This window comes from Panthera tigris, chromosome F3, assembly GCF_018350195.1.
Source record: "Panthera tigris isolate Pti1 chromosome F3, P.tigris_Pti1_mat1.1, whole genome shotgun sequence".
In the NCBI taxonomy this organism is placed as follows: Eukaryota; Metazoa; Chordata; class Mammalia; order Carnivora; family Felidae; genus Panthera; species Panthera tigris.
The window spans coordinates 1,650,549-1,676,461 of record NC_056678.1 but is presented as its reverse complement, the minus strand read 5'-3'; the positions used below and the strand labels follow the sequence as shown (position 1 = coordinate 1,676,461).

At 55.4% G+C, this 25,913-nt stretch overlaps 1 protein-coding gene across 4 annotated transcripts in view; it reads right to left on the bottom strand.

Moving 5' to 3' along the window:
- CNIH3 (cornichon family AMPA receptor auxiliary protein 3) overlaps positions 1 to 5,955 on the bottom strand; it is an 88,693-nt gene extending 82,738 nt beyond the window's left edge. For all 4 annotated transcript variants that reach the window (XR_006214034.1, XM_042976495.1, XM_042976498.1 and 1 more), the window contains exon 1: positions 5,566 to 5,955. Coding sequence is in view for 3 of the 4 variants with exons in the window: in XM_042976495.1 (XP_042832429.1) it covers positions 5,566 to 5,646 (81 nt within the window). In the remaining variant the exon portion in view is untranslated. The remainder of the gene's footprint in view (positions 1 to 5,565) is intronic.
- Between the last annotated feature and the right edge of the window lie 19,958 nt (positions 5,956 to 25,913).

Below are 25,913 nucleotides of genomic sequence, written 5' to 3'. Positions count from 1 at the left end.
ACATCTGCTGATTCCAGATGACGCGACCAGGGGGCTTCTCGGACTCTGCTTTTCTGTGCACTTGCTACAAGAACAGAAAGAGGGAGCGGGGAGGCAGGACGAGGTGAGGCGACTCCGGCCCCCGAGTCAGGAGGGCCCGGACAAATGGCTCATCCGCAGGCTCAGAGATCTGGAGGACGGACCGGTGGTCGAGGATGCGGGAACTGGGGACAGGAGGCGGGCAACATCCCCGGGTGCCAGCAGGGGAAGACGGAGCCTCCGGCAGGAGAGGCTCCGAGTCTGGGAAGGAAGGAGAAATGTGGCAGCAGAGGCATTAGTTCAGGGACAGGCAGGCGTCCAGGTGTCCCTGTCAGTGACTGTGCCCTCTCCGTCAGCCCCAAGGGAGATCTTCTGCAAGGAGAGGGCTGGGCCTTCAGGGGCTCTGGGAAAACACCACAGATCTGGAACAGCATCGCAGGAGCCGAAAGAACCAGCCAGGATCACCTGACCAGGGGGTCAGGAGGTGAAGGTGAGCCACACACGACCCCACTCCAGCGGCCCTGGGCATGGGCAGACGGCAGACAGGGAGTCCCTGGCGGGTCCCTCGGAGACCATGAGCACAAGGGGCCGAGAGCAGTGGTGAGAGCTGGCTGGAGGTGGGTGAGGGCCGGTGGCACAGGGTGGGGCACAGGAAATGGTCCCAGTCACATGGGGCCACGACCAGGGCAGCAGAATGCATGCAAGAGAGCCCTGCCCAACCCCCCCCCCAAGAAAAGCAGGGGCCATGGAGAGGGCACGAGACTATGACAGATGCAGGGTCCTGCGGGGACCCCTGAGGGCATGGCCGACAGGACACAGGAGACCGGACATCCACCGGGCAGCGGGCGTGGGGTGGGGAGGGAGCCAGTCTGCAGACCTGCCCGGAGGGAGAACAGCAGCGGAGAACCCCACGCAGGCCGTGGGCAGGGGTGGGGGTGCCGGACGGGAGTCAAGCCAGGTGAATGGGCCTCGCAGTGCAGGAGGGGACTGGGCCCAGCACGGCTGCAGGGCCAGGACAGGAGGATGCTCCGATCACAACCGTATCTGCCTTTGCTGTTTGTTCAGCAACTCGAACGTCACAGTCAGACGTCACTGTGGGCCCACAACATCCCACCCCAGCCAGGCCGGGGACCTCATCGAGCAGTCAGGCTGGGGGCCCATGCCCCTCCTTCTGCTCCTCCCTCCCCTCTGCCACCTGACGGTGGGGGACCCACCACGATGATGCTGTAGGCTGTCCCCTGCAGGGGCAGCCAGCCCAGTTGTCACACCCGATGGAAGGCGCTCTCTCTGGGAACAGCCAGCACCTGTCCCCACCCCGTGCCCCCCACACAAGCCCCGCCCCGCGCCCTGCACCGCCCGCGATGGCCAGTCTTCTTCTGGAACACAACAGGTTCCCAAGTTTCCAGGTACTGGGACGGCAGAAAACACACGTGCCCAAACCACCCGGGGGCAGAAGCCACGTGAGAAACGAGCTCCATCGGCCAGAAGCGTGTGGAGCCCAAGGAGAAGGAGAAGCTATCCTGCGGGTGTTCGCTGAGCCCTCGTACTTGCCGAGCACCATCCCGGCTCTGGAGAAACCCGGTGACCCAGAACAGGTGCTCACGGAGCTTCCTTCCTCCAGGCGGGGGCTGGAGAGGCGTCCACACCGCTTGCTAGGGACCTCAGCTGCAAGAGGGGATGGGCTGTCCCAGACGGAACAGGCACCCTTACCCAAGCAGACCAAAGCAGGGTCTCAAAAAAACAGGCTGTGTAGCCCCCGGCACCCTACCATTTCACATAAGCCACTTCACGTTTGCAGATGGACGCCTGGAAACCCTGAGAGGCTTACTCGGTCCCCAGGGCTGGACCTGTGACAGGCTGGAACTGGCTGAAAGGCCCAGGTGCAAGGACGTTCTGCCCGCAACGCCGCCTCTTGGTGAACACGTGTTGTGATCCTTTGTCAGGGTGTGAAACCTCTCCCGAGGCACACACTGCCCGGAACCGGAGCAAGTATTATCGGGCGTTAATTTTATTCCTATGCTGTCAAAACTCAAGTGTTCTTAAAAGTGACTCTAGGTACCAAAAAATTTTAAGAGTGCCTGGGTGGCTTAGTCGGTTAAGTGTCCAACTTCGGCTCAGGTGGTGATCTCACAGCTTGTGGGTTCGAGCCCCGCGTTGGGCTCTGTGCTGACAGCTTGGAGCCCGGAACCTGCTTCGGGGTCTGTTTCCATCTGTCTCCGCCCCTCCCCCACTCACTTACTCACGCTCGCCCTCTCTCTCTCTCTCTCTCTCTCAAAAATAAATAAACATAAAAAAAAAAACCTTTAAAAGCCAAAACCCTGAAAATGAAACTTTGATCTTTTCAAAGACTGATTTCATCTGTATTTATACAAACGTGACAGTCGGCAAAAGGCCCAACCAAGCTGGTGCTGAGAGGCCTGGTGCCAGTAAACGCTGCTCATTTTATCCTGGCTGGAAACGGACATCAGTCCACATCCGAAACCCTTCACAACACCTCTTCTTCCTTCTAAACATCCAGAGGCAATTTTTTAAAACACGCAATGTTTGAAAGAAGAAACGCCCAAATCTTTTCTGGAGAATAAGGTTAACGGTGATCTTGTTCTATAGATGTCCCTGTATTTTTGAAATTTTCCACAAGGAGCCTGTATCGTTTTATAAGCAGAAACACTGACTTTTTTTTTTTTTTTTTTACAAAACGAAACAGAATCTCCTCCTCTTAAAAGGGACACGTTAGGTGTCTCTGTGATTATGATTCCAGCCAGAAGTTCCAGCTCCAGATATCGTATTTATGCAGAGAAACGTAATCCTCTGGGTAAAAGCGTGATCCACTATTATCAAAGTTAAACACGCCAAAGGTAATAACCACAGCTGGAAAAAAGACACGGGCACACCAGGCTCGGACTCAGCTGCAGTCCCAGTTCTGACACACAGCAGCTGTGCAAGTTTCATAACCTCTCTGATCCACAGTTCCCTGGTCCATAAGATGTCTGCTGTGAGGAGTAAAGGGCTTCCGGGGCAGAAAGAGCCCATGTGCCCACAGGCATGCAAAGCCACACACACACAAACACACCGGAAAACAAACCCTCACATTCTGTACATTCCAAATGTGGCAAATAGAGTCTGATGTAAAATTAACCGGTAATCCAAAATATTTTCATTTGAAAAAAAACGCAAATAAATTTTCAAAGTGAAACATGAGACTTGAAAGCAATATGCTTATGGCCACAGCCACCCTTTCTCCCAGGCCTCCGGTGGGAAGTAAACAGTCGGTGCCTAGAACCGGCCTGCTGTCCACACTCAATGCCAGTAGCCACCATCGTGACCCCTAAGCAGGTGTGGACCATTGACAAGAAGAAAGTGCTGTCTTCGTGACTTACGGCCTAGACCCGGCAACGGGGCATGTCCCCAGCTGCGGTGTATGTTAAGTGCCCAATTCATTCCTGGGGATGTTCACATAGGCTAAGCGATCGATACGCCTTATCAGATCAAAAAATATCTGAGGAAGAAGCCAGAAAGAAAGCAAACCACCGCCCAACCCAGAACTCGCTCTCCTAAATTTCCCTTGAAGTAATTACCACCATATAAGCAACACCCACACATACAACATGTGCATCGATTTCCCCTTTCAGTGTTCAGCAGCCCGATCAATGAGGGGAGGCTCTGGGCTGTTTGATCCGGAGGAAGGGAGAAGGAACAGACGAAAGAAACAAGAGGCTAGAGACTCGGGAACGCTTCCTCTAATGTGGATTCAAACAGCACAGATTCCTTTCATTATTAGAAACTGGAATCTCAGCACTCCCACTGGGAATCTGGTCGGGACCTGACAGCATTCAACTACCCCTGGCCAAGGGGGTGGGCGCTGGGGACCTGGCTGGCGGGCCGATGGATCACGGCACGCCTGGCTTTGATTCACACATCTGTTAGTCAACGAGCGGCACCCACCATCCATTTAATTAACCTGCTCTTGAATTATTTATTATCTTCCCCTGAGTGACAGCAAATTATTCTTGCTGGTTACCCGCTCTGCTTCAGAGGCTTGTTCAGACAACTCCAATCCTGGCAGTTGGATGGAGTCCCTGGTTCCTGCCACCCTCTAGCCAAGGCAAAGACACGAAGAAACAGCAAGTGTAGTGTCTGAAACAAGGGAATCATGAGCCTTCTGAAATGCAAGGAAGCTCCCCAAATCCAAGGAAGCAGAGAAAACTCCCTTGAAGACATGAGCACGTATGTGCTGCCCTGTTTGGGCATGATCTGCCCTGCACCCCTTTTCGTTCTAAATTAGGTAAAGTTTCATTCTCCCCTAATAACCGTCAACAACTTCTAGACTCAATGCTGTAGTGAGGATTAGACCTGGGATCCTGGGGCAGAGGAGAGGCCACAAAATGCCATCACTTCCCACCGCAGGATTTTTGATCCGCCCTGAAATTCCTGTGTCTGAATTCCTTCTCCCCCCACCCCACCTCACCCCCAATTCCCCCTAGATTCCTAAGCCGACTGATGCACAGACTTGCACCATCCAGACGCAAGGGGAAGCCTGGGGACCACCCAGGTCAACTCTCACTTTGGGGCTGTGGAAGGAAGCCCAGCAAGCATCTTCCCTGCCGCCCGGTCTCTGTCCTCGCTCTCAGAGAGCCTGTACCAGGGGCTGCGCGAGCCTAGTCTCACGCTCTAGAAACCTCTCCTACGAAACACCAGCATCCCACCCACCCCGCAACCCTTCTGGTCTGCTTCCCCGGCACCTGCCCCTGCAGGCGCGCTCCGCAGGGCTCGCCAGAGACGAGCGTCCGGGAATCCATCCCAGGGTCCCTCCCCGCCTCCGGGCTCGCTGGGCCGGGAGGCTGCGCGCCGCGGGCTCCATCCGGAACTGGCGACCTCACCATTCCCCTCCCCACCGGCCCCCCGCGGGCGAGGGCAGGGGGCCTTGAGGGCGGTGGGCTTGCCCGGCGCTGCTTGGTCTCCGCGCTGCGGCCTCCCCCGGCCCCCACGCAGAAGCGCTCCACGCCGGGGACCCACAGCGCGCCTGCAGACCCGCGGCCCACCTCCACGGCCCCCAGCCCGCGTAGCCCGGGGAGGGCGGCGGGACGCCGGCGCCGACAGTCTGCCACCTGCTGGGGTCTTGCAGGGGCTGGTGGCAGCGGAGGACGGGGAGACTCGCGGCGGGACAGGCGACCTCCACCTCCGGTCCCCTGCCCTCCGGTCCCGACTCGCCGCGCGCCCTCTCCCACTTTGTCTCCAAACGTGCCTTGGCCAGACGCTGACACGTTCCGGGTTAGTTGTTACAGTTACTCGACTAACCGCCGGGTCCGCAACTGCGGGCAGGGAGGAGCCGGCTGGGCGGGGGGTTGCAGCCGCGCGCCCCGGGCCCCGCACCGGGGCTGGTGGGGGGCTCGCCCGGGAACCTGCGCTCCTCCCGCCAGCAGCCGGGCTCCGAGGGAGCGCGGGGCCGCCGGCTCGGGATGCCGCCACCTGTCCCCTGCCTCAGGTGCACTTCAGAGAAGCCGGGAAGGGGCGCACGGCAAGAGTCAGAAGCCGCGGCCGGTTACTCACGTGCCAGATGGCGAAGAAGATGAGCGCGGCGCACAGCACCAGGGACAGCATGTAGCAGAAAGCGGCAAAAGTGAAGGCCATGGCCGGCGGCGGGGCCTCGGAGGACCGCACTCCTTCCGGGGGTGTTGGGGGGCGCAGACGGGACCAGGTCCGCACCCCCGCGTCGAGGCCGGAGGCTGGGGGGAGGCAGGCCGGCGGGAGAGCCTCTCGAGGGTCGGGGGCGGCGAGCAGGGCCGGGACCCCGCAGCTCCGGCGGCCGGACCCTCAGGGGGCGCTCGGGCGTCGCCGGCGGGAAGTGTCCCCAAATGGAGGAAAGCGGTCGGTGGAGAACTCCGGCGGACAAGGCTAGAGGGCCCCCGAGGCAAAGCCGGCGAGGGCCGCGCGAGGAGCGCCCGGAGTCCCGGGGAAGAGCCGCCGCTTCCCGCGCGCGAGCCGGAGGGGGAGGCGGGCGCGCCACCGGGGCCCCGCCCGCGCCGCCCGGCGAGCTCCCCCCCGCGGACCCCGGAGCAGCCGGCGGCTCCCTTCCGGGAGCACAGGTCTGGGGGGGTGGGGGGGGTGCGGAGGGGCCGGTGCCCCGCGCGGCGACCCGACCTCCCCGGAGCCCCGGCCCGGACCGGGAACCCGCTCCACCTGCTGCCGCCGCCGCCTCTGCCTCGGCGAGGACCGCGCGGCGCGGCGGGGACGCCCGGGCCCCGGTCCCGCGAGCGCGCCCTCCCGGCCCGCCTCTCCCCGGACACCTGCGGCGGGGGCGGGAGCGGGGGCGGGGCCTCGGAACACGTGCGCGGGGAGAGGTGGGCGCTGCGCGAGGGGGCGGTGTGTGCGCGCGCGGCTGCCGCCCGCAGGTGCCCGCGGCGGCGCGGGGGTGGGAGGTGGGCGGGCGTGCGGCCGCGGGGCGGGGCCGGGGCGGGGCCAGGGCTGCTAGGGTGGGTTTTCCCAAACTGTCGTGCCCTTCACGCCCCAGCCCCTGCAAAAGCCCCCAGTGGCGTTTTTCCCTCGCAGCTTCCACCTCCCCCCCCCCCGCCACCATCTGACTTTGGGGTCGGGGCAGCCAGACCCCGAGCGGGACTCTGTTGTTGGCGTTGGTCCAGTGCAGTTGTCAAGGGCACGTGCTTTTGGAGCCAGACCTCTTCGGGCGACTTTCTTAACCTTCTTAAACCTCGGTTTCCTGATCTGAAATAATTGCGGGGGTAAGGGTACCACCAATCCATTTCAAGGGGTTAAAGTAAGAGCCTAGCAGGGGCCGGGAAGTTGCTACACGTTCAGTAAACCGCAGGGTTGTCACGTGCCCACTTGACGCCTCTGGCCCGGCGCCTGGGAAACTCACCGTGCCTCCTGTGTGGGGCTGTCTGACAGGGCAGTGAAAGAAATTCCAGAGAAGTCAGCGCGTCCAGTAAGCAAGCGCACACGTCCTGGAACGTGACCGGCAAGTCCCGGTGGGGGGGCTGGAAGCGCATCACGGTTTGGAGCCGATCTCCGAGCACCGGGTACCTTGCAGAGTGCGCGCGAAAACAAACCCATCGGCGTTGATCCGCTCGGACCCTGGCGTGCTAACTGTGCCGCTCACGGTTGCGATTCCAACGGCTGGAGAGCTGGAAGGGATGGCTTACGGAGAGCTAGTCCCAGACTAGGACGGGCTCTGCACGCTCCTGGCCCTGGGGACTTTGCTCCGTACCTCGACATGTCCTGCGGCTGCCTGGCCACACCTGCAACTTGGAAACTAGACGCCTTTCAACGGCGAAGTGCACCTACTAGGGCGAGTCGTAGTGTTGACACGGGATCATCGGATCAGCATTTGATTGCCTCTGGGTCAGGACTGGCTACGCAGGACTGGGGAGGCCAAGGACAAAATGAAAACAGGACTCCTTGTTAAAAAGTCATTAAGAATTTCAAGACAGGGGCGCCTGGGTGACTCGGTCGGTTGAGCGTCCGACTTTGGCTTGGGTCATCATCTAGGGGTTCACGGGTTCGAGCCCTAGCGTGGGGCTCTGTGCTGGGAGTCTGGAGCCTGCTTCAGATTCTGTGTCTCCCTCTCTCTGTGTCCCTCCTCCACTCTCTCTCTCTCTCAAAATAAATAAACATTAAAAAAAAAAAACAAAACAAAACAAACGAAGAATTTCAAGACCGAAGCAGCAGAGCATTAAACCAAGCACAAGGTCCTTCTGAGCCCAGGACCCTGGACAGCTGTGGAGGTTGTGCACTGTGAATCCAGCCGTGCTCTGGGTTATACATTTGATCACTTTCTCTTTCACTCGTGTGTCTCCCAGTATCAATTCTCGTTAAAGAAAATTTGGAAAATATGGAAATGGAAAAGAGGAGACAAACACCAGAGTTGACTGATCTCAGAAACCAGCAACAGAATAGTGGTATGCTCCTTCCCAGCTCTGTTTTCTGCTTTCGATGTTATACCAATCATTTCTCCTTTTTAAGAAATGTTTTAATGTTTATTTATTTTCAAGAGAGAGAGAGAGAAAGAGGGAGAGAGAGTGTGTGATCAGGGGAGGGGCAGAGAGAGAGGGACACACAGAATCCGAAGCAGGCTCCAGGCTCCGAGCTGTCAGCACAGAGCCAGACGCGGGGCTCGAACCCACGAGCTGTGAGATCATGACCTGAGCCGAAGTCGGATGCTTAACTGACTGAGCCACCCAAGTGCCCCACCAATCATTTCTTTTAACGGTGGTAATTATGCTATATAAATTCTGTGGCCCCAAAACAATAAGAAAATATCAAAGGGAAATGCCATCGCTCAAATATTTTGAGTTCCTTCCAGGTCTGATCTAGTGTCTTTTATTTCTGCTGGTTCTTGCTTATGGTGTCCTAGCTCCTCATATGTCCAGTTTTCACTGTATGTCAAACTTTTTAGAAAAATTTGTTTGCAGATTGAATCACCCCACGTCCCAGCAATAGCACTGCTAGGAATTTACTGAAGGGATGCAGGAATGCTGATTCATAGGAGCACATGTACCCCAGTGTTTATAGCAGCACTATCAACAACAGCCAAAGTATGGAAAGAGCCCAAATGTCCATCGACTGATGAATGGATAAAGAAGATGTGGTTTATATATACAATGGAATACGACTCGGCGATGAAAAATGAAATCTTGCCACGTGCAACAACGTGGACAGAACTGGAGGGTAATTAGGCTAAGTGACATTAGAGAAAGACAGATATCATATGATTTCACTCATATGTGGAAGTTGAGAAACTTAACGGAAGCCCATGGGGGAAGGGAAAGAAAAAAATATACAGTTACAAACAGGGAGGCAAACCATAAAAGACTTTTAAATACAGAGAACTAACTGAGGGTGGATGGGGGGTGGGGGAGAGGGGGAAGTGGGTGATGGGCACTGGGTGTTGTAAGTGTTGAATCATGGGCATCTACCAAGAGCACACTGTGCACAGTTATGTTACTAACTCGACAATAAATTGTATTTTTTTAAAAAAAAAGTTATTTGCAGAAGTTCAAGGACTGAGATGATGTTATCTTTCTCCAAGGAGGATTTTCTACATCTTTTGCCGGGTGTCTGGGGGACACGAGCACTCTAGAATTGCCCTACTCCAAATTCGCGGTTTGAGATTTTCGGGGGTAACCAGATGACCGTGGTCTGCCCGAGGCGGGTTTTTTCCGCTTCACCCTCATTCACAAGGAGCTGTCCTTTCGGATCCCGGGGCCGAAGCAGGTTTTTATCACATCCTAAGCCCTGGTGGTCCTTGGACTCTGGCTTTTCCCCAAGCCCTACAAAGCACTAAAAGCCCAACCCAGCCTCACCCCCCCCTCCAGATCGGCAAATGCCCCAAAGGGCAAAACTGGCCCCCACTGCTGGGCTGACCTCTCCGGATCCTGACCCCTCTCCGAACTTGTCCCCAGAAGTCCTTGCTCTCAGGGCAAGTCTTTGATGCTTTTAAGAAGCTGTTTAGAGATTTTATTCAGCTCTTTAAACTGTGTATGGTGGGAGGATTGGTCTGAATTATCCGGCCCAGCATTATCAGAATCAGGAGTGTCTACGTCGAAATCTAATGTCAAACAAAAATTGAATCCCGCATCCCACCACTCTGACTTCCAAGGCTCCATACATATCTCAGCCTCTATTTTTCTTGACCTTTCCCCAGTCCTGCTGCAGAATTGTCTCCAGGACTAGAATTTCAGAAAGTGAGAGCTGCAGGCAGTTATAGTGTATTAATTCAACAAATGTTCTCTAGCGGTGGTGGGCACATGTCAGGGACCCACAGGATTCCCAGCCTAATTGGTGAGGTTATAAATAACCCCTTCACAAGGGAGTTAGAAGAAAGACAAGAAGGAAGAAGGAAGAATTGCCTGTAACACTTACTGCCTGAGGAAGGCAAGAGAGAAAGTAATGGGGAATGGATTTTGAGCGACCAACCTACACGGATTCATCTACCGTAGACATTGAAAGGGCAACCGTTTTATTTTTTTTCCGAGCCGCCATGCAGCCACAAGTGGCCATGTGACAGTCTTGGAGCTTATGAGATACGTACCCCTTTGCGCTGGAATGCAGATGTGATTCCTGGAGGTACAGCAGCCATCCGGCAATAATGAGGAAGCAATCAACACATTAAGAATGGGAAAGCTAAAAAGAGCAAGAACCGTTGACAACATAATAGAGCCACCAAACCAGGCCTGAACTCCCAATTCCCTGGCTTCTTATAGACTGAGACAATAAAACTTCTGACTTTGGGGGGTGGGGGGCACCTGGGTGGCTCCGTCGGTTGAACGTCCAACTCCTGGTTTCGGCTCAGGTCACAATCTCACAGTTCGTGGGATCGAGCCCCACGTCGGGCTGTGCACTGACAGCTCAGCCCCTTCTTGGGATTCTCTCTCTCTCTCTCTCTCTCTCTCTCTCTGCCCCTCCCTCCCTTGCACACGCACGCTCCTGGTTTTCCCAAATTGCATTTTACAGCCAGTTTGTTCAAACCAGAATCTAAAGATTCACACCTTCACACCTCTCGCCCCCAGGGCTTTTTAACCTTCTCCTCGTGGGTAATTTACCCAACGATAATTATTTTGGGGTTGAACGTCTGCTGCTGGCAGCAGCGTGCCGAGCTCAGTGACCGTGCCCGGTGGGAGCCCGCGTGCACGTGTATCTAAGCTGGCGCTGTCTGACTCAGGACTGTGTTCACATAACTCGCGTGGCACATACACGCGCGTGGAAAAGCCAGCCGCGGATTACTGACTCGCGCCTGCTCGACGTACCTGCTCTTCATTCTCCCGAAAACAACTGAAATCTAACTCTGAGTCCCCTTCCTGCCTGACCGGCAGGAAACTCGGTATCAGCCTCGGCTGGGGCTGCCCAGGGGGTCTGGGGGCCTCACACGCACCAAACACCGGGCAGCTCCTCTCACTGCCATCGGTTGGTCATCTGCCCACGCTGCTTCCTGCCGACGTCCCAGCTGGACCGGTCCCGGGTGCTTAAACACACTCAAGCATTTCCAAACATGAAATATTCAGGAGCTTTTTAAACAAGAATAATATCTATTTGAGCCCACATTGCATTCTAGATTTGTGGTCCCGCTTGTTAGAAAACATACATCCAATGAAATGAGAAAACAATTTAATTGAATTGTTATAAATTCAATTTTAATTGAATATAATATAAATTAATTATATAAATAAATATAAATAAATATAATATAAATATAAATATAAAAAAATAAATATAAATAAATATAAATAAAGTTATAAATCAAGACAGCAAAATACTCATTTTCTATGACACGTCCGTGTTTTGCATCAAAGCATATCAACAATTTATTTTAAAATGAGAAATTTAAATCTAATCTTGTTGGTCTCGTGACGTCGTAAGGAACAACATCTGAAATAAAGCCCAAACTTTGTTGTCAGTGCTTGAGAAAAATGGGATCAGTGGGAAATATTATTGTGGAAATCTTGTCCATACAGGGCCTAGTACCTATATGTTAGGGGAGAAATTCTGGCATTTCAGACAAAATTTTAGAAACATGTCTAAACGCCTTAAATTTGGCACTAAGTCACTGTATCCGGTTATCCCTGGACGATGCCATCAAAGATGTAAATTCGATCAATCACATTAGCCTGCTCTGGCCGCCATAACAGAATGTCACAGACTGGATGGCTCATACAAGAGAAGTTTACTTTCTCACAGTTCTGGAGGCTGGACGTCCAAGGTCACGGGGCCGGGAATATCGCTTCTGATGAGAGCCCCTCTTCCTGGCCTGCCACAGCTGTCTTCCCCGTGTCCTCACGAGCCTTTCTTCTGCGCACGCGTCGAGGTCGGGGGCAGGAGGGGGGGGGGGAAGAGGCATCTGTGGTCTCTTCCCCTTCTTACAAGGACACCAGTGCTATGGGATCAAGGCCCCCACTCTGACCCCACTTAACCTTTATCAGCTCTGTATGGTCCCCATCTCCAAATGCAGCCATACCGGGGCCTAGAGCTGCTACTTATGCATTTGGGGGGGACACAGTCGGGTCCACAACAAGAACCACACATCAAATAAACAGAAAGAATTAAATCATGTGATAATCTGGGGATTGAGATCAAGAATTAAAAGAATATTCGAGGGGCGCCTGGGTGGCTCAGTCGGTTAAGCGTCCGACTCCGGCTCAGATCATGATCTCGCGGTTTGTGGGTTCGAGCCCCACATTGGGTTTCTGTGCTGACAGCTCAGAGCCTGGAGCCTGTTTCAGATTCTGTGTCTCCCTCTCTCCCTGCCCCTCCCCTGCTTGCACTCTGTCTCTGCTCGCTCTCTCTCTCAAAAATAAATAAACATTAAAATGGAAAAATAATTTAAAAAATAAGCCTTAGAAAACAACCCTCTGTTGTTTTTGCTCCGTGTGACTTTACAAGAAGTAAGTGTTTCTGTTAAACCGACTTCATTCAACGCCACTCAGCAAAAGTAATTAAGCTAAGGATAAGTCAGAGAAACTACAGGGAGACGAAATACGATGCACCACTTGAACCAAAGCCAATTATGAATCCCAAGAAAGCTATTCGATTATCTAGTAAATTACATAAAGCGATGACACAGGTAAGAAGCAGAATGAATTTCCTTTCCTGTCTGTTAAACGCTGTGACTTCACCAAACGAGGTTTGCAAAGCTCCACGGAACGAGGGTGACCAAAAATTAACGAAAATCCATCCAACTCATGAAGTACGTTCTGCGAGGACAGAGAGGCCCCGCGGGTCCCCGCTCGCTCTCCGGTCGCGAGGCTGAGGTGACGCCCTGGGGGAGGCCTTCCTGGCTCTTCCTGCCCCAGGCCCTTTGTAAGTGCGGCCAGCAGCACGCGGAACCCAGCCCAGAGCTGAGTCACCAGCAGATAAAGAAAAGCTGCCGTTTCAAGCCTTGGTGGTGCGGCGACCGCGACCTGCAAACGTCCTTTATTCGCCAAGCGACCTTCCCGATGTGGAACCCACCGTGCACAGAGCTCGCGGCTTCCAGAAGGGGGAGCGTCCAGAAAGGAAGCTCTCCCGCAGCTCCGATGAGGCCTGCCTGCAGGTCCCTTCACTCCGTTTGCTCTGATCCCCGCAGCCCCCCAAGTCCCCTCCTGACAAGCAGGGCACAAATCCTCTGGGGTCTGGGGCAGGTGACACGTCCAGGGCACCCTGGCTAGGCGTGGGCTCCAGGGTCACGTGTCCCCCAGAGGCCGAGTCCTTATTTCCACCTGATGGCGGGGGGGGGGGGGGGGGGGGGGGGGGGGGGGGGGGGGGGGGCAGGGTGTGGTAACACATACATGAAACGTCGCTTTTTAACCGGTTTTTACACATTCCGTTCTGTGACATGAAGGACATTCCCCGAGTTGTGCAACCATCACCCTCACTCGAGGGTCTCCAGAAAACGTTCCCCTTCTCCCACCGAAACCGCAACTCTCCATTCTCCCCTCCCCCAGCCCCTGGCTCCCACCGTCTCACGTCCGACCTCTGCGCACCTGACCGTTCTGGGTACCTCATATCCGCGGAACGCCGCCCTGACACGTCACCCCTCTACGTGCTGAATCTCCGTCTCCCTCTGTAAACTGGGGGGCACCCGACCCCCCAGCGCGTGCCACGCCCGGTCTCCCCCGATCCTCGCGCACTGCCACGTGTGTCTCAGCATCTCCGAGACCCCCGTGTGACAACGGACATTCAGAGAGGGTCAGCGCTTGCGTCGGGCCACACGGGAAACTGCAAGCTCAGCCCGGATTCATGCGCGACGCGGAATCCTGACCGCAAAGACGGCGCGGCCCAGGGATGCTGGCTTCCGGGACAGAGAGCCAAGAAACGTAGCAGCTACGAGCGTGCGCGCACAGAATGGGCCGTCGTACAGCTCGCTATCCGGGACCCGCAGACCGAGGCCCGAGTACGTCCCGGTGTGCGGGGCAAGGGGCAGATGGCAAGACGGTTGGGCCCGATCGGCCCGTGGTCTCTCCTGATCCTTTGAAATGGGCCTCCAGGAAACCCGTCTCCGCAGTGAGACCAAGCCCCTCCCCCCCCAATGCCACTGGCGACGCCCAGCGGTACAGAGAAGTCAGGGAACTTTGCCGGGAACACACAGCCAGTAGGCGGAGGGGCCAGGATTCAAAGCCAGGCAATCTGCCCACACAGACCCGGAAACCCCGAGCCTCCCAGAGGGCCTGGGCTAACGGCCCCAGAGTCCTGTGTATTGTAAGTGACTTGGGATTCCAGGGGTACCTGTAGGGAGGACGTGACCGTTCAACCACACCCAGGAGCACAGGTAGGATCCAGGGAAGTAAAGGGGTGCAGGTGCCCTCGTCGACTACTAACAGGCCCGTCCGACTGAGTTAACAGGGAGAGACACAGCATCACCAGAAAAGTAGTTTGGCGGCCTCGAATGCCGACCCGGAGGAAATAAGAACAACTTCAAGTGAAGTCAAGGTCTGCCGCGTGCCAGGTACGGTGCTGCCATTAGAAGCAAATATGCTGGGTCACCTGGGGGGCTCAGTCGGTTAAATGTCCGACTCTTGGTTTCGGTTCAGGTCAAGATCTCAGGGTTCATGGGTTTGAGCCCTGAGTCGGGCTCTGCTGACAGCTCAGAGCCGGCTTGGGATTCTGTCTCTCCCTCTCCCTTCTCCTTCCCCACTTGCTCTCTCTCTCTCTTAAAATAAATTAACTTAAAAATAATTCTTCTCCTCCCCAAAACTCGAGTTTGGGGCAAAGTCTTACCCTATACGGAGCAGCCATCAGAGCTACGTGTCCAAGTGTCAATGAACACTTTGTGCAAACAGCAGACCCCACCGAACCCTCCAGGAGTCTGCTCTGAAAAAGGGCCACGGTCTGCCCTCACCCAGCACAGAACCGGTTTTGCCCGTGCACAGGAAGTAATGTTGCTTGTCACTTACCCCAGACGCTCCGTCTCACCAGAGAAGACCAAACCGTTATTCTGGTTCGAATGTGGACTCACAAGAGCGAGGGTGGGTGGGAGCACGGGGTGGCCGGGCCCCCACGGTGCAAGCAGGTGCGTGGAGCTCGTGCCCACGAATATTCAACTGCTCGCTTGCTCTGACGTCCAGCAAAGGCCGGGCGACTGCAGACCCAGACAGGTTTTCTGAGCAGCAACGATTTCAGTCCAGCCTTTCATCTCAGAGCCCAGGTTACACTGTGGGAGTTTTAAATACGTTTCTTGTTAAAGCAGCTGCAAAGGTCCCACCAGAAACTATGCTGTTTCTGAAAAATCCCCCTCCTCCATCTCTGATGGAGTCGCGGGCTCAGGGCCAGGACTCCTGTGCTAGCAGAGGTCCCAAGCAGGGACAGACATCCTACCTGGAGCCACCGCCACCTCCTGGCCCCTCCCGGACCCTGAGCCTGCACGCTGGTCCTCAGGCTCTTGCAGAGTGCAGGTCTAAGGCAAAGCCCCTGAGAAAGTTTGCACACTCTTTAAAACTTGAAAAGAGGGGCACCTGGGTCGCTCAGTCAGATGAGCATCCGACTTTGGCTCAGATCATAATCTCACAGCATGTGAGTTCGAGCCCCACGTCGGGCTCTGGGCTGACAGCTCAGAGCCTGGAGCCTGCTTGGGGTTCTGTGTCTCCCTCTCTCTCTGCCCCTCCCCCCCCCCCCCCTCTCTCTCTCTCTCTCAAAACTGAATAAACATTAAAAAATTTTTTTAAAAAACTAGCAAAGAATGAGTGACAGGGGACAAAAGGTACAAACCTCCAGGTATAAGATGAGTGAGTCCTGGGGACACAGCATAGTGACCACGGTGGGGAGCACGGTGCCCTACATTTGGAAGCTGCTAAGACATCTTGAAAGTTCTCATCCCAAGAAGAAAAATTGTAAAAGTGTGGCTCATTGTAAATATGACTGGTGTTCACTAACCTTCTCCTGGGGAGCATTTCACAATATGTACGCATATCGCACCTTATGCTGTACAGCTTGGGCTCGTATAGCTCTGTACGACAGATCCCAATAAGACTGGTAAAAAAATAAAAGTAAATACTAAATTAAAAAAAAAAACTTGAAAGAAAGCTATTGAGGAAAAATAAAAGAAAATGCTACTTACACATTTTGAATATTGTCATTCATTCAACGGACACTCAATGACACCATAGTATGTGTCTGGGTTGTCCCATTAAGTCTTGGGGACAGATATCCAAAGAGGCACAACATCATCTCTACCCACAGAGAGTTCACAGTTTAGTTTTGGAAGCAAACACAGGAGGGAAAAAACACAGCTTATGGTAAATATTTAGGGATGCCGGGGAATTTATATACTAAAACTCAAACATGCAAAAACTATAAATAGATTTTCTATAACTAGTCTTTCCTTGTGCTCAGTCCCCACTGACAACACACAGATTTTCCGATAAAAAAATAGCTCAGGCTCTTGTAGACTGGGAACATTTCTTTCCCGTATATGTGCACTGACTTTCCAAGTGCGATTTCCCTATCGGATCTGCTTCCTGTTTCCAAAGGGGCGCTGGCCACATACCTGCTTCCTTCTCCGATGGCACCAGGTGCAGGGGGAATCTTCCTACCTTACGGCATCCCGCACAGGCCTGCGGTCCACCTGCTGGGACCTGACCTCTCCTGGGTTGTGACCGGTGTCTCCCAGCATCCCAGGCTGAGGTCCTGGGTGTCTGGCCTCCTCTCCCTCAGCGGCTCCTCGGGCAGGTCCACACCCCCACCAGCCGAGCAGACTGCGGGGCCCATGGCAGCACGCTGGGCACGGGCAACAGGAACATGACCCAGAGCACCAGCACCACCCACCGGGGCACACGGTACCCTCTCCCGTGGCTTCCCGAACCAAGTCCCGCAACCTGGAGGGCTTACAGTACAGAAATTGATTTTCTCACGGTGCTGGGGGCCGGAAGTCTGAAGCCCAGATGTCAGCAGGGCCACGCCCCCCTATGGTCTCTCCAGGACCCTTGCACGCCTCTTCCAGCCTCTGGTGGCCCTTGGCGCTCCTGGACCCGTGGCTGCATCGCCCCGTCTCCGCCTGCGTCCTCCCCGTCTCTCCCCGGGTTCTGTCCTCACCCGCCTTATAAGGGCACCAGTCCAGTCGCTGGACGTAGGCCCCGCCCTAAATCGAGGAGGATTTCTTCTAGAGAGCCTTAACGGATCCCATCTGCAAACGATTTCCAAATCAGGTCTCATTCTGAGGCTCCAGGCGAACCCAGATTTGGGGGCTACCCATTCGACCGGCTCTACACACCATGCCGCGACAGTCGCATCAAAGCCAGACTTTCTCTAAGGGGCTGGCGGTGTCCCAGGGAAGCAGAGAATTTGCCCTCACGTCCCCAGAGTCCCCAGGTCACCACGCGTCACCCCTGAGCGGTTCCAGATGCTGATGCCGCTGGGAGAACCAGATCGTTCACGAGTCAGCTTCCGTCCCCTGATGGGAGGACTCCCCCACATCACGCGATTCCTGACAGCAGCTGCGTGACCTACCATTTCACCAATTCAGACCCTGCCCACCCGGAGAGGGCGTCGGACCCCCGAGACCATCCCCTGCTTCAGAGGCCAAACGCAAGTGCAGGTCTCTACCGGGCTTCCGACCCATTGTTACAAATCAAAATTGGACCGAGTAAATGTGAAGATCTGATCCGCTTCATTAATCGACTCAGGAATCAGGCGGCACCTCGTCCAGCAAGTAGAGGGGAGCTCTGGGGAGTTTACAACGAGGAAGGTTCTATAGGCTAGAGGGTGAGGCAAGCAAAGACAAGACTGCTTCAGGCCAGGTGGCCTTCCCTTGGGGGAAAAGGCAGGGATCTTATCAGGTGAATCACCTCACCTTCCTCGGACGGACAGGCCCTCTGGACAGAGTGCCTCACCGTGCTGACTAGAGCATTCCTGACCCGCTCAGACGACATTTCTGGGGGGACGTTGAAACTGCAGTCAGGTTAGGTGTTAAGCCCGTTCGGTGACGCGGCCTGGCATGAGTGATTCCATTTGGGGCCTGTGGTTTCCTTCTAACACTGTAAACGGGCAGTTCCCATGTGGGTTCCATTCATTTGCCGGACCAGCAGCTCACAGAACTCGGGGCAGCCAGTGTCCTTGCGGGATTACCAGCTTACGGTGAGGGCACAGCTGGACGAAGAAGCGTGTAGGGTGAGTCCGGAAAGATCCCGAACGCAGAAGTGTGGGGCGCACGTGGGTGTGCTCTGGGGCTTGAGCCTGTAAGCCCTCTGCAAGTCCTTTTCCCGTGCGGTGAGAACTTCCCCACATCAGATCTGCACTTCTGCCTACGCTCAGGGAAGAGCCCATGACCTACCTGCACAGGCCCAGTCGGTTCTCGCCATGAGAGGGGACGACTTGTATCTCTAGAAAGCCCTTTTCTCTTTCAACAAAAGTCTACCTTTCGAGACTGTTGCCCGACTACAGATTCAAAAACTACTTCAAACACGAAACTGGGACCTGAATGCTCCCGTCTCACTCTCCGCGGAGACGCGGATTCATCACGTGCAGAGCTCAGGACGACCAGGGGCAGGGACTTTCGCGAGTGAAAGAACCACACTTGATTCAATCGCACCAGTACCTTGCACATCCCCTCGTAGGCTAAGGAGGCACATACGTGACCCCCTGGAGGGACCATCCCCACCTTTATTCACATCAGCACCATGCCAGGCATAGGCAGGATGCTTGTTACATGCGTGTTGAATGACTGTGGGGGCTGGAAGGCTTCACGATGGAGGGGACGTTGAGTCAGGCCTTGAAAAATAAGTGAGTAGGATTTGGATCGAGGGAAACGGGCAGGAAAGGCATTATAAGCAAAGGGCAAAAGACCAAAGTCGTGGAAGCATGATAGAGAGGGCATCTCCTGGCCCGGAGGATCCCAGGGTGCCCCGAGAGGTGAGATGGGGTTGGAGGGCTAAACTGTAGCCCACACCGTGGGACTCAGGCTCCAGGGGTGTGCCCCAGGCTTGGGATTTTCAAGGGAAGGAAACGGAGAGAAGCCGTGTAGGCTGAGAACAGAAGGTGTTTCCGGGAAATGTGCGTGCGAGCCGTGTCGGGCTCTGTGCTGACAGCTCAGAGCCTGGAGCCTGCTTCGGATTCTGTGTCTCCCTCTCTCTCTGCCCCACCCCCACTTGCGTTCTGTTTCTCAAAAATGAATAAATGTTAAAAAAAAAATGTTTTCTAACTACAGAGCTGGAAGAAAATGCAGAGGACAGTCTTCATGACTACAGTGATTTCTTGGATATCACACCCAAGACACAGGCAACAAAAGTAAAAATAAACAGGACTTCATCGAAATTAAAGACTATTGCCCATCAACAGACACTACAGGAGAGTGAAACAAACCCATTAAGTGGGAGAACATATTTGCAAATCACATATCTGATAAGGGATTAAAAATAGAATATGTAAAGAACCCTTCCAACTCAACAACAACAAAACAAACAGCCCAATTCAAAACTGGGCGGAGGACATGAGGCTCGGGGGCTGTGCTGAGAGAAGTCTAGAAGAAAAAAAAAAAAAACAACACATCCCAATAGAAAATGGTTAGCAAAGGACTTGAACTAGCTCTCTGCATAAGAAGAAATACAGACAGCTATGTCCAAATGAAATACGTTCAACCCCAAGGATAATCGGCGAAAGCAAAATTAAGCCACAGCAAGACACCGTTTCACACCAACGGACTGGTAAGAGGTAAAAGGTCTGACAAAATCAAGCGTCGGCGATGATGGGGAAAAGCCACCAGACGTTTGCACGGTGCTGGCAGGAGTATAAATGGGACGAGCACCTGGAATCACCCGTGCGTGTGGAGACGCGAGTGCCTGTGGTCCGGTGTCCAAGGTAACGCCCTGGACCTCCTGTCCATGTGCACGAAAGCAGTGGGAGGCAGTCCAGACGTCCAGCCGACAGCGCGGATGGGTCTCACAATCGAACACTTCCGTGGAAAAGGAAAGTTGCAGAAAATACATACAGCACGGTTCCGTGTCTACGAAGTCCAGAAACACGCAAAAACGACAAAGGAGATTGGGGATTGAAAGAAAAGTGAGAAGGTAAAAGTAAAAGAAAGCAAAAAAAAAAAAAAAAAAGTCAATCAATCAATAAAAGGAAAGCGAATGATAAACGCGTTCAGGAGAAGGGCTGTGTCTGGAAGGAGGCTCCCGGAGAAGCGGTGGGGGGAGGAGGGTTTCAACAGGAAGCCGCACACAGGTGCGCACTCCCTCCATCCGTCATACATTGCACACGCCTCACGAGTGTCCTTTGGAGGCTACTAGTATTTAATGAAAAGGTTAAGTGACGTGATAAGTGTGTGACGCGGAGCGCAGGGCTGGCGTGTGCTGGGCGCCTCGTCCTCCCGTTCTTCTCTTGCTGTACGTACTTGAGAACAAACTTGAGTTCACACCAAACGGTGGCTTCCTTACAACCCCAACCGGCTGGTAGATGGGGGAACACACAGGGTCGGCTCAAAGTCACGGAGAGCAAGGCTTCCCCACTCGGCCCCGGCTCTTACCACCCCCCAGCCTGGCCATTGTGCCCATGTTACTACAAATAACCGTCCGCAGGTGTTTCAGCCCCCCTCCCCCCACCACGGTTCTGACTAGAAAGGTCTCCTTCGTGAGGCCAGGATGAGAGAAGCGGCGGTCCGATGGGGGGAGAAATGAAATCGTGGCGGCCTGGTTGCCTGCCAGCTGCACCTGTCTCGGCCAGCGGTCAGAGTCAGCTCGGGCTCCGTAACGGACAGGAAAGGACCGAAGAGAACCCCCTGCTCAGTGCCCGCTTTTCAATCACCTTCTAGCCCAAATGTTGTGACTCTCTGAGTCAGTCTGAAAACACCTGTCAAACCAAGGGGAGTTGCGGGCCGTGTTGACATTTTCATAAGTAAAGGCTCTGACATTGATCTTCTCCCCACAGTTTTCTTCCACGACCACGACGCAACTTGAAAAACGTCCAAGCAACTAACACATACAAAGTTCTATCCCTTCGCCGGGACGGACTTCAGGGAAGCGGCATCCAGGAGGGACACAGAAACAAACCACAGAGGAGTGGCCGGTGGCCCGACGCAGGGGGGGTGGGGCGGGCCCAGGAAGCCAGGGGAGAAAGCCCCCAACTGGCCAAGGGCAGGGAGCCTGCACAGGGCACAAGGAAGCCACGCAGACCAAAGGGCCTGGAGCAAACAGGGGTGCAGGTCTAAGCTCCCCAGGGCTGAAGGCCTGCCGGACAAGCCCAGGAAATGTGCAGTCTTCTCCCCTGAGAAGGGAGCGTCAGCGCTCACAAACCCTACCTCGATTTTCTACCGCGCTTCGCACTTTTGTGACGAGAACACGCCTGACTGCAGGCACGTGTGGGTGAGAGCTGTGGCTGGGCCAGGACGGCGACCCGAGGTGCGCCGCCGGACAAAAGAAACCTAAACCACCGTTACAAGCCTTGCCTGCAATGTTTGCAAGAAGAAAACATTTGCAGTGAGCCCCCCCCCCCAGGCACCTTTAGGTCCCCTACTTGTAGGGGCACCCCGCCCCCGCCCCCCGTACATACGAACGGGGGCCTCTGAGCCTCGCAAAGTTTATTTGGCCAAAGTACCTGTTCTGTAGCAGCCTGCTTGTTGTCACTGAGAAACTGATGAATCAGAGCAGCTGGGGGCATTTGCGACGTGGGACGGAGAGGGCGAGGTGCGGGAGGTGGGGGCCAGAGCCCCCAGACTCCCCAGAGCTGACCAAGTGGTGACACCTCCCTCCACTTCTGTTCCGCCCCTCGGGTCACGTGGGCTCATTTTGTGACTGACCCTCTTTCAACCAGCCCTCGACGTTCCTTTTGACCCTGACCTCACCGGGGTGAAAATGCCGGTTGCCAGAGGTAGGGGTTGAGGGTTCGAGGGGGAGAAAGCTCAGCGTGCGGTCTGTCTTGAGGTCTCCACAAACCCGGGTAACGGTCTTCGGTGCACAGACAGTCCTGGCGGACATAATACCGGATTCTTTTCTTTAAAATAATGGTTAAGAGGCGCCTGGGTGGCTCGGTCGGTTAAGGGTCTGACTTCACGATCTTGGTTTGTGGGTTTGAGCCCCGAGTCGGGCTCTGTGCTGACATCTCCCTCTCGCTCTCTGCCCCTCCCCCACTCACGCTCTCTCTGTCCTTCAAAAAATAAAACGTTAAAAAAACATTTTTTAAATGATAATGGTTAGACCTAACTAGTTGTGTTGTCTTAGAAAACCAGACACGTTCCAAACCAGTAGTGACTGTTCCTTCCACCAGTTTGGACCACCTGTACGTAGCAGGTGTTTATACATATCCACTGAGGCTAGATGATGGAGGGGCAGCACCGGAGCCTGCTTGTTCAGAAAAAGAAGCTTCCAGAAACCAGAGATCCAGAAACTCGCGCAGGGACTATCCCATCCAGGGCCCACCCAACGTGGCTCTCCCCAGGAGCCCACTCCATCAGATCAAACATAAACACGACCCACACCCCACAGACCCCTTTAGTGTGGGGACCTATGCCTCTCCAGAATCCCACCGGGGGATCCCCGGTTGGAAAAACGTCATTCACCATATAGATTTCGTCTGAAATTCTGTCCTCTCCATGGGAAGATATCGGGAGACGCCACCCGGCAGGAGAGACCAGGAGGGACCAGATGGCTGGGACATGAGAGGCTATTCTCAGTCCAGGGCCAACAGAAAAGCTGTTGGCCAAATTTAGTTTGAAACCTGGTACCCAACAGTATAAAGTTAGAAACTCCCTTGAACCATCTGTCCAACCCTCGCTTGGAGAGGAACCTCAGAGTCTAGCTCCCTCCCGGACATGAGTCCACACCATCACCATCTGGGGCCTCGCGGCCGCAGGACCGACCAACCAAGAGGGTGGCGGCCAATCCTAGAGGGTGGCGGCCAATCGAATTCTCTGGGACCCCTGTGATTCCAACACGCCTTCCGCCCTCTCTTCCCTCCACCAAATTCTCTTCTGACTACCCTGCCTGAGTTCACGAAACACACTCGTGCACACGCACCCCCGTGTGAAATGTCTGGTATTCTCGTCCTTCCGTCAACCCGGCCACAATGCTCTCTCCTTCTCACGGACGTGGGCCTCCCCGCTTCACGCCGTGCCTGCGTCCCCTTCTGTGATGCTGATACAATTTATCTGTCACCCCTGAGCACAAGGACAGGGAGGGACGGAGGAAAGACGCAGACACTGTGTAGGGGCGGTGGCAGGGTCACGCGAGGTACAGCGAGATCGCCTGGATCCCCGCGCACCTGCTTGCCACTTCTTAAAGGTTTGTGCAGTGGCCTTAACTGGGTTCAGCCACGTAAACCCTCCAGGTGCTTCCAGCACCACCTTGGTCTCCCGTGCCTCCACTGCGGGAACGGTGAGCGGAAGGGGCACCTGAGGACAGGCGAGGGACCAGGAGCCCCCCACTGTCCAGGCCAGCTCTTGGCTTGACTAGCGGCCGCGTCCTTTCGGGGACCTCCTCCAGCGAGTCGAAATCCCGGCGTGCCACCAGGGTCAGTGCACGTCCCGGGCCCACCCCGCCCCCGCCTTGTGTCAGCCAGCACCTGGCCTCCAGCCTCCACGCCAGGCCTGCCGTGCAGACACACCTGACCCCTGCCTCTGAACTTGCACACATTGTCTGACGGGTAGGAGGTGAAGATTCTGCCAGAAGGTGGGCGTTAGGACCAACCGCAAGTTAATGTCCTGATATGATGAAGCGTCGCCAACCCTCTCTTTCTTAAACAAAAGGAGGAAATAGGAAATATCATCAGTAGAAACGTCCTTGGAAGCAGAGCTGGCCGCCCAGCAGCACAGAGTCTGGGGGACACGCCTCTGGTCCCGGCCCCGGGGCCACCTCCTCCCGGTGGATGCCTGGCAGCCGGCCGCACCCAGGTGTCAGTCCTCTGGCAATCACAGGGTACCTTCGAGCCCCTTTGTCCTTCGATGACATTTATTTCTTAATGAAAACAACATGCAAATGTTAACATTTATTAGGATTTTGCTAGCTCACGGCAATAGAACTAACTGACTTGAACAGCTGGAAATGACTGAGTCGTCGTGCAGAAGTCACAGCACAGGGTGTGCGTGGACCGTGAGGCAGGACTGGCCGTCCTTGGCCCACAGCCTCATTTCTCCATCTGTCTCGTCCCCCCCCCTGCCCCCGGCTGCTGGCCCACGTGGGCCACTGTAATCCCGCCCAGCCCTGGGCAGGTACCCCCCTCCTGTGACTTCGTCACCACTCCCACCAGGGGCTGTTTGGGACAGCGGTCTGTTCCAGCGGGAGCAGCACCTTGTGCAGCCTTGCCAGCCAGCACGAGGTCAGTAAAAAGCAGGCCAGCTCGTAATCCGCGTGGGCCTTGTGACGTGTTTTGGCCAATAAATGTGGCAATTGTGACACCGGAGCTTCGGAGCCCGGACCTCAAGGGCTCTGCAGATTTTGTGTCCTGGGACCCCAGGCCACTGTGTCAGGAAGCCCTGCCCGGCCTCCCGGAAGAAGGGACTGTCCTCACGAGCAGAGAGAGGCCAGCAGGCACCAGACAGCCAGCAGGTATGTGAGGCCTCCTCCCGGCGCCCAGCCGTCAGACGGCTGTGGCCCAGCCTGCGGGGACCTCACACCTGGGAGCCATGGGGCTGTCCACGGGGTGTGCCCGTCCTCACCCCTTCGCGGTGTGACCGTGAATTCCAAGTCTCCTTCCTTCTCTGCAGACTAGAGATAGTGATACACCTTCCACGGGTGGTCGGGGAAGCACTAGGCTGGTGGGGGACAGAGATGTCACAGTGCTGGGACACCAAAGTGGGTATGAACACGCCCCGTGGACAGCTCCCGAGGCACACAGTCAGGAGCTGGAGAGGACTCCTGACCCTCGACTGCCCCTCACTGGAGTACAGACTGTCCTGTGACGAGGTCTCTTGGGGGGAAGCAGGGGTGAGTGTCCTTGAAAGCTGGGAAGCTGACAGTACATCCTCTCTCTCTAAGCCTGTGAGGGGGGCTGCCTGGGACATAAGGCCCATCCCCTCTGAAAGCAGCGGGAAGGGTGCAGGACCCACGAGAGGGAGAAGGGCCACCGCCAGGAGGCATTTTAAACCCTGCCCAGGAGGGTCACTCTGGAGAGCGGCCGTGTGGCACAGACACCGGGAAGCAAGAACGGAGAGGCAGCGAGTGGCAAATCCACGTGGGGGACCCGTTGCCCGGAGGTCCGGCAGGGTGAACTGGCTGTCAGGTCCAGTGCAGAGCGAGCCAGTGTGGACAGTGTCGACCAGGTGAGCACGGTCACATCCACACGGATGCCTGGAGAGGGTGAGCGCTAGCCCAGGGTCGCCCAGGAGGGTTCAGTGCTGGCATGACGTCCTCTGTGGGTCCGAGTCCCAGAGCCAGGCCTCTTCCCCACCACCTGGGAGAGCGCGTGCTGAGGCAGGCAGGCACCATCCCAAAGTCAAGGGCAGGTGATGCAGGACAGGAAACCAGGCCGCCGGGCATGCCCGCCTCTCCCTTCAGGGCCCCGGACAGAGAGCCGATGCCCCGCGCCTGCAGGCAGAAAATGACAAGAGAGAGAAGGGGTATGTGGTAAAGACGTCATGCGCTGTGCCCACCATGGGCACCGTTGCTCATCAGCCCTGGCAGAGTCCCTGTGACACCCCCGGCAGCTGGAGGAGGGGCCCTGCAGCCAGCCCACCGTGGGGTCAGCCTCGAGGCCTCCCGGCTCAGGGTCGGCGGCAGGGAACGAGCAGACGAGGAGCGGGGCCCAGAGTCCATCCAAGGGCAAGGGAAGGTTCAACACTGAGGAAGGGAAAATATTGGCTCAAAACTCTGAAAAGAACATTGCAAACCACAATCGCTAAACGTCTCATTATATGTCTGCGAGATGCAATAATATTATGTCAACCTCATTTGCTAAATTAATATTCATAACAATGTCATTACATTTGGAAACAACCACAAGAATTCCAAGTGCGAATCAGACATCGCAGCCAATCATGAATTAAGCAAATTGTT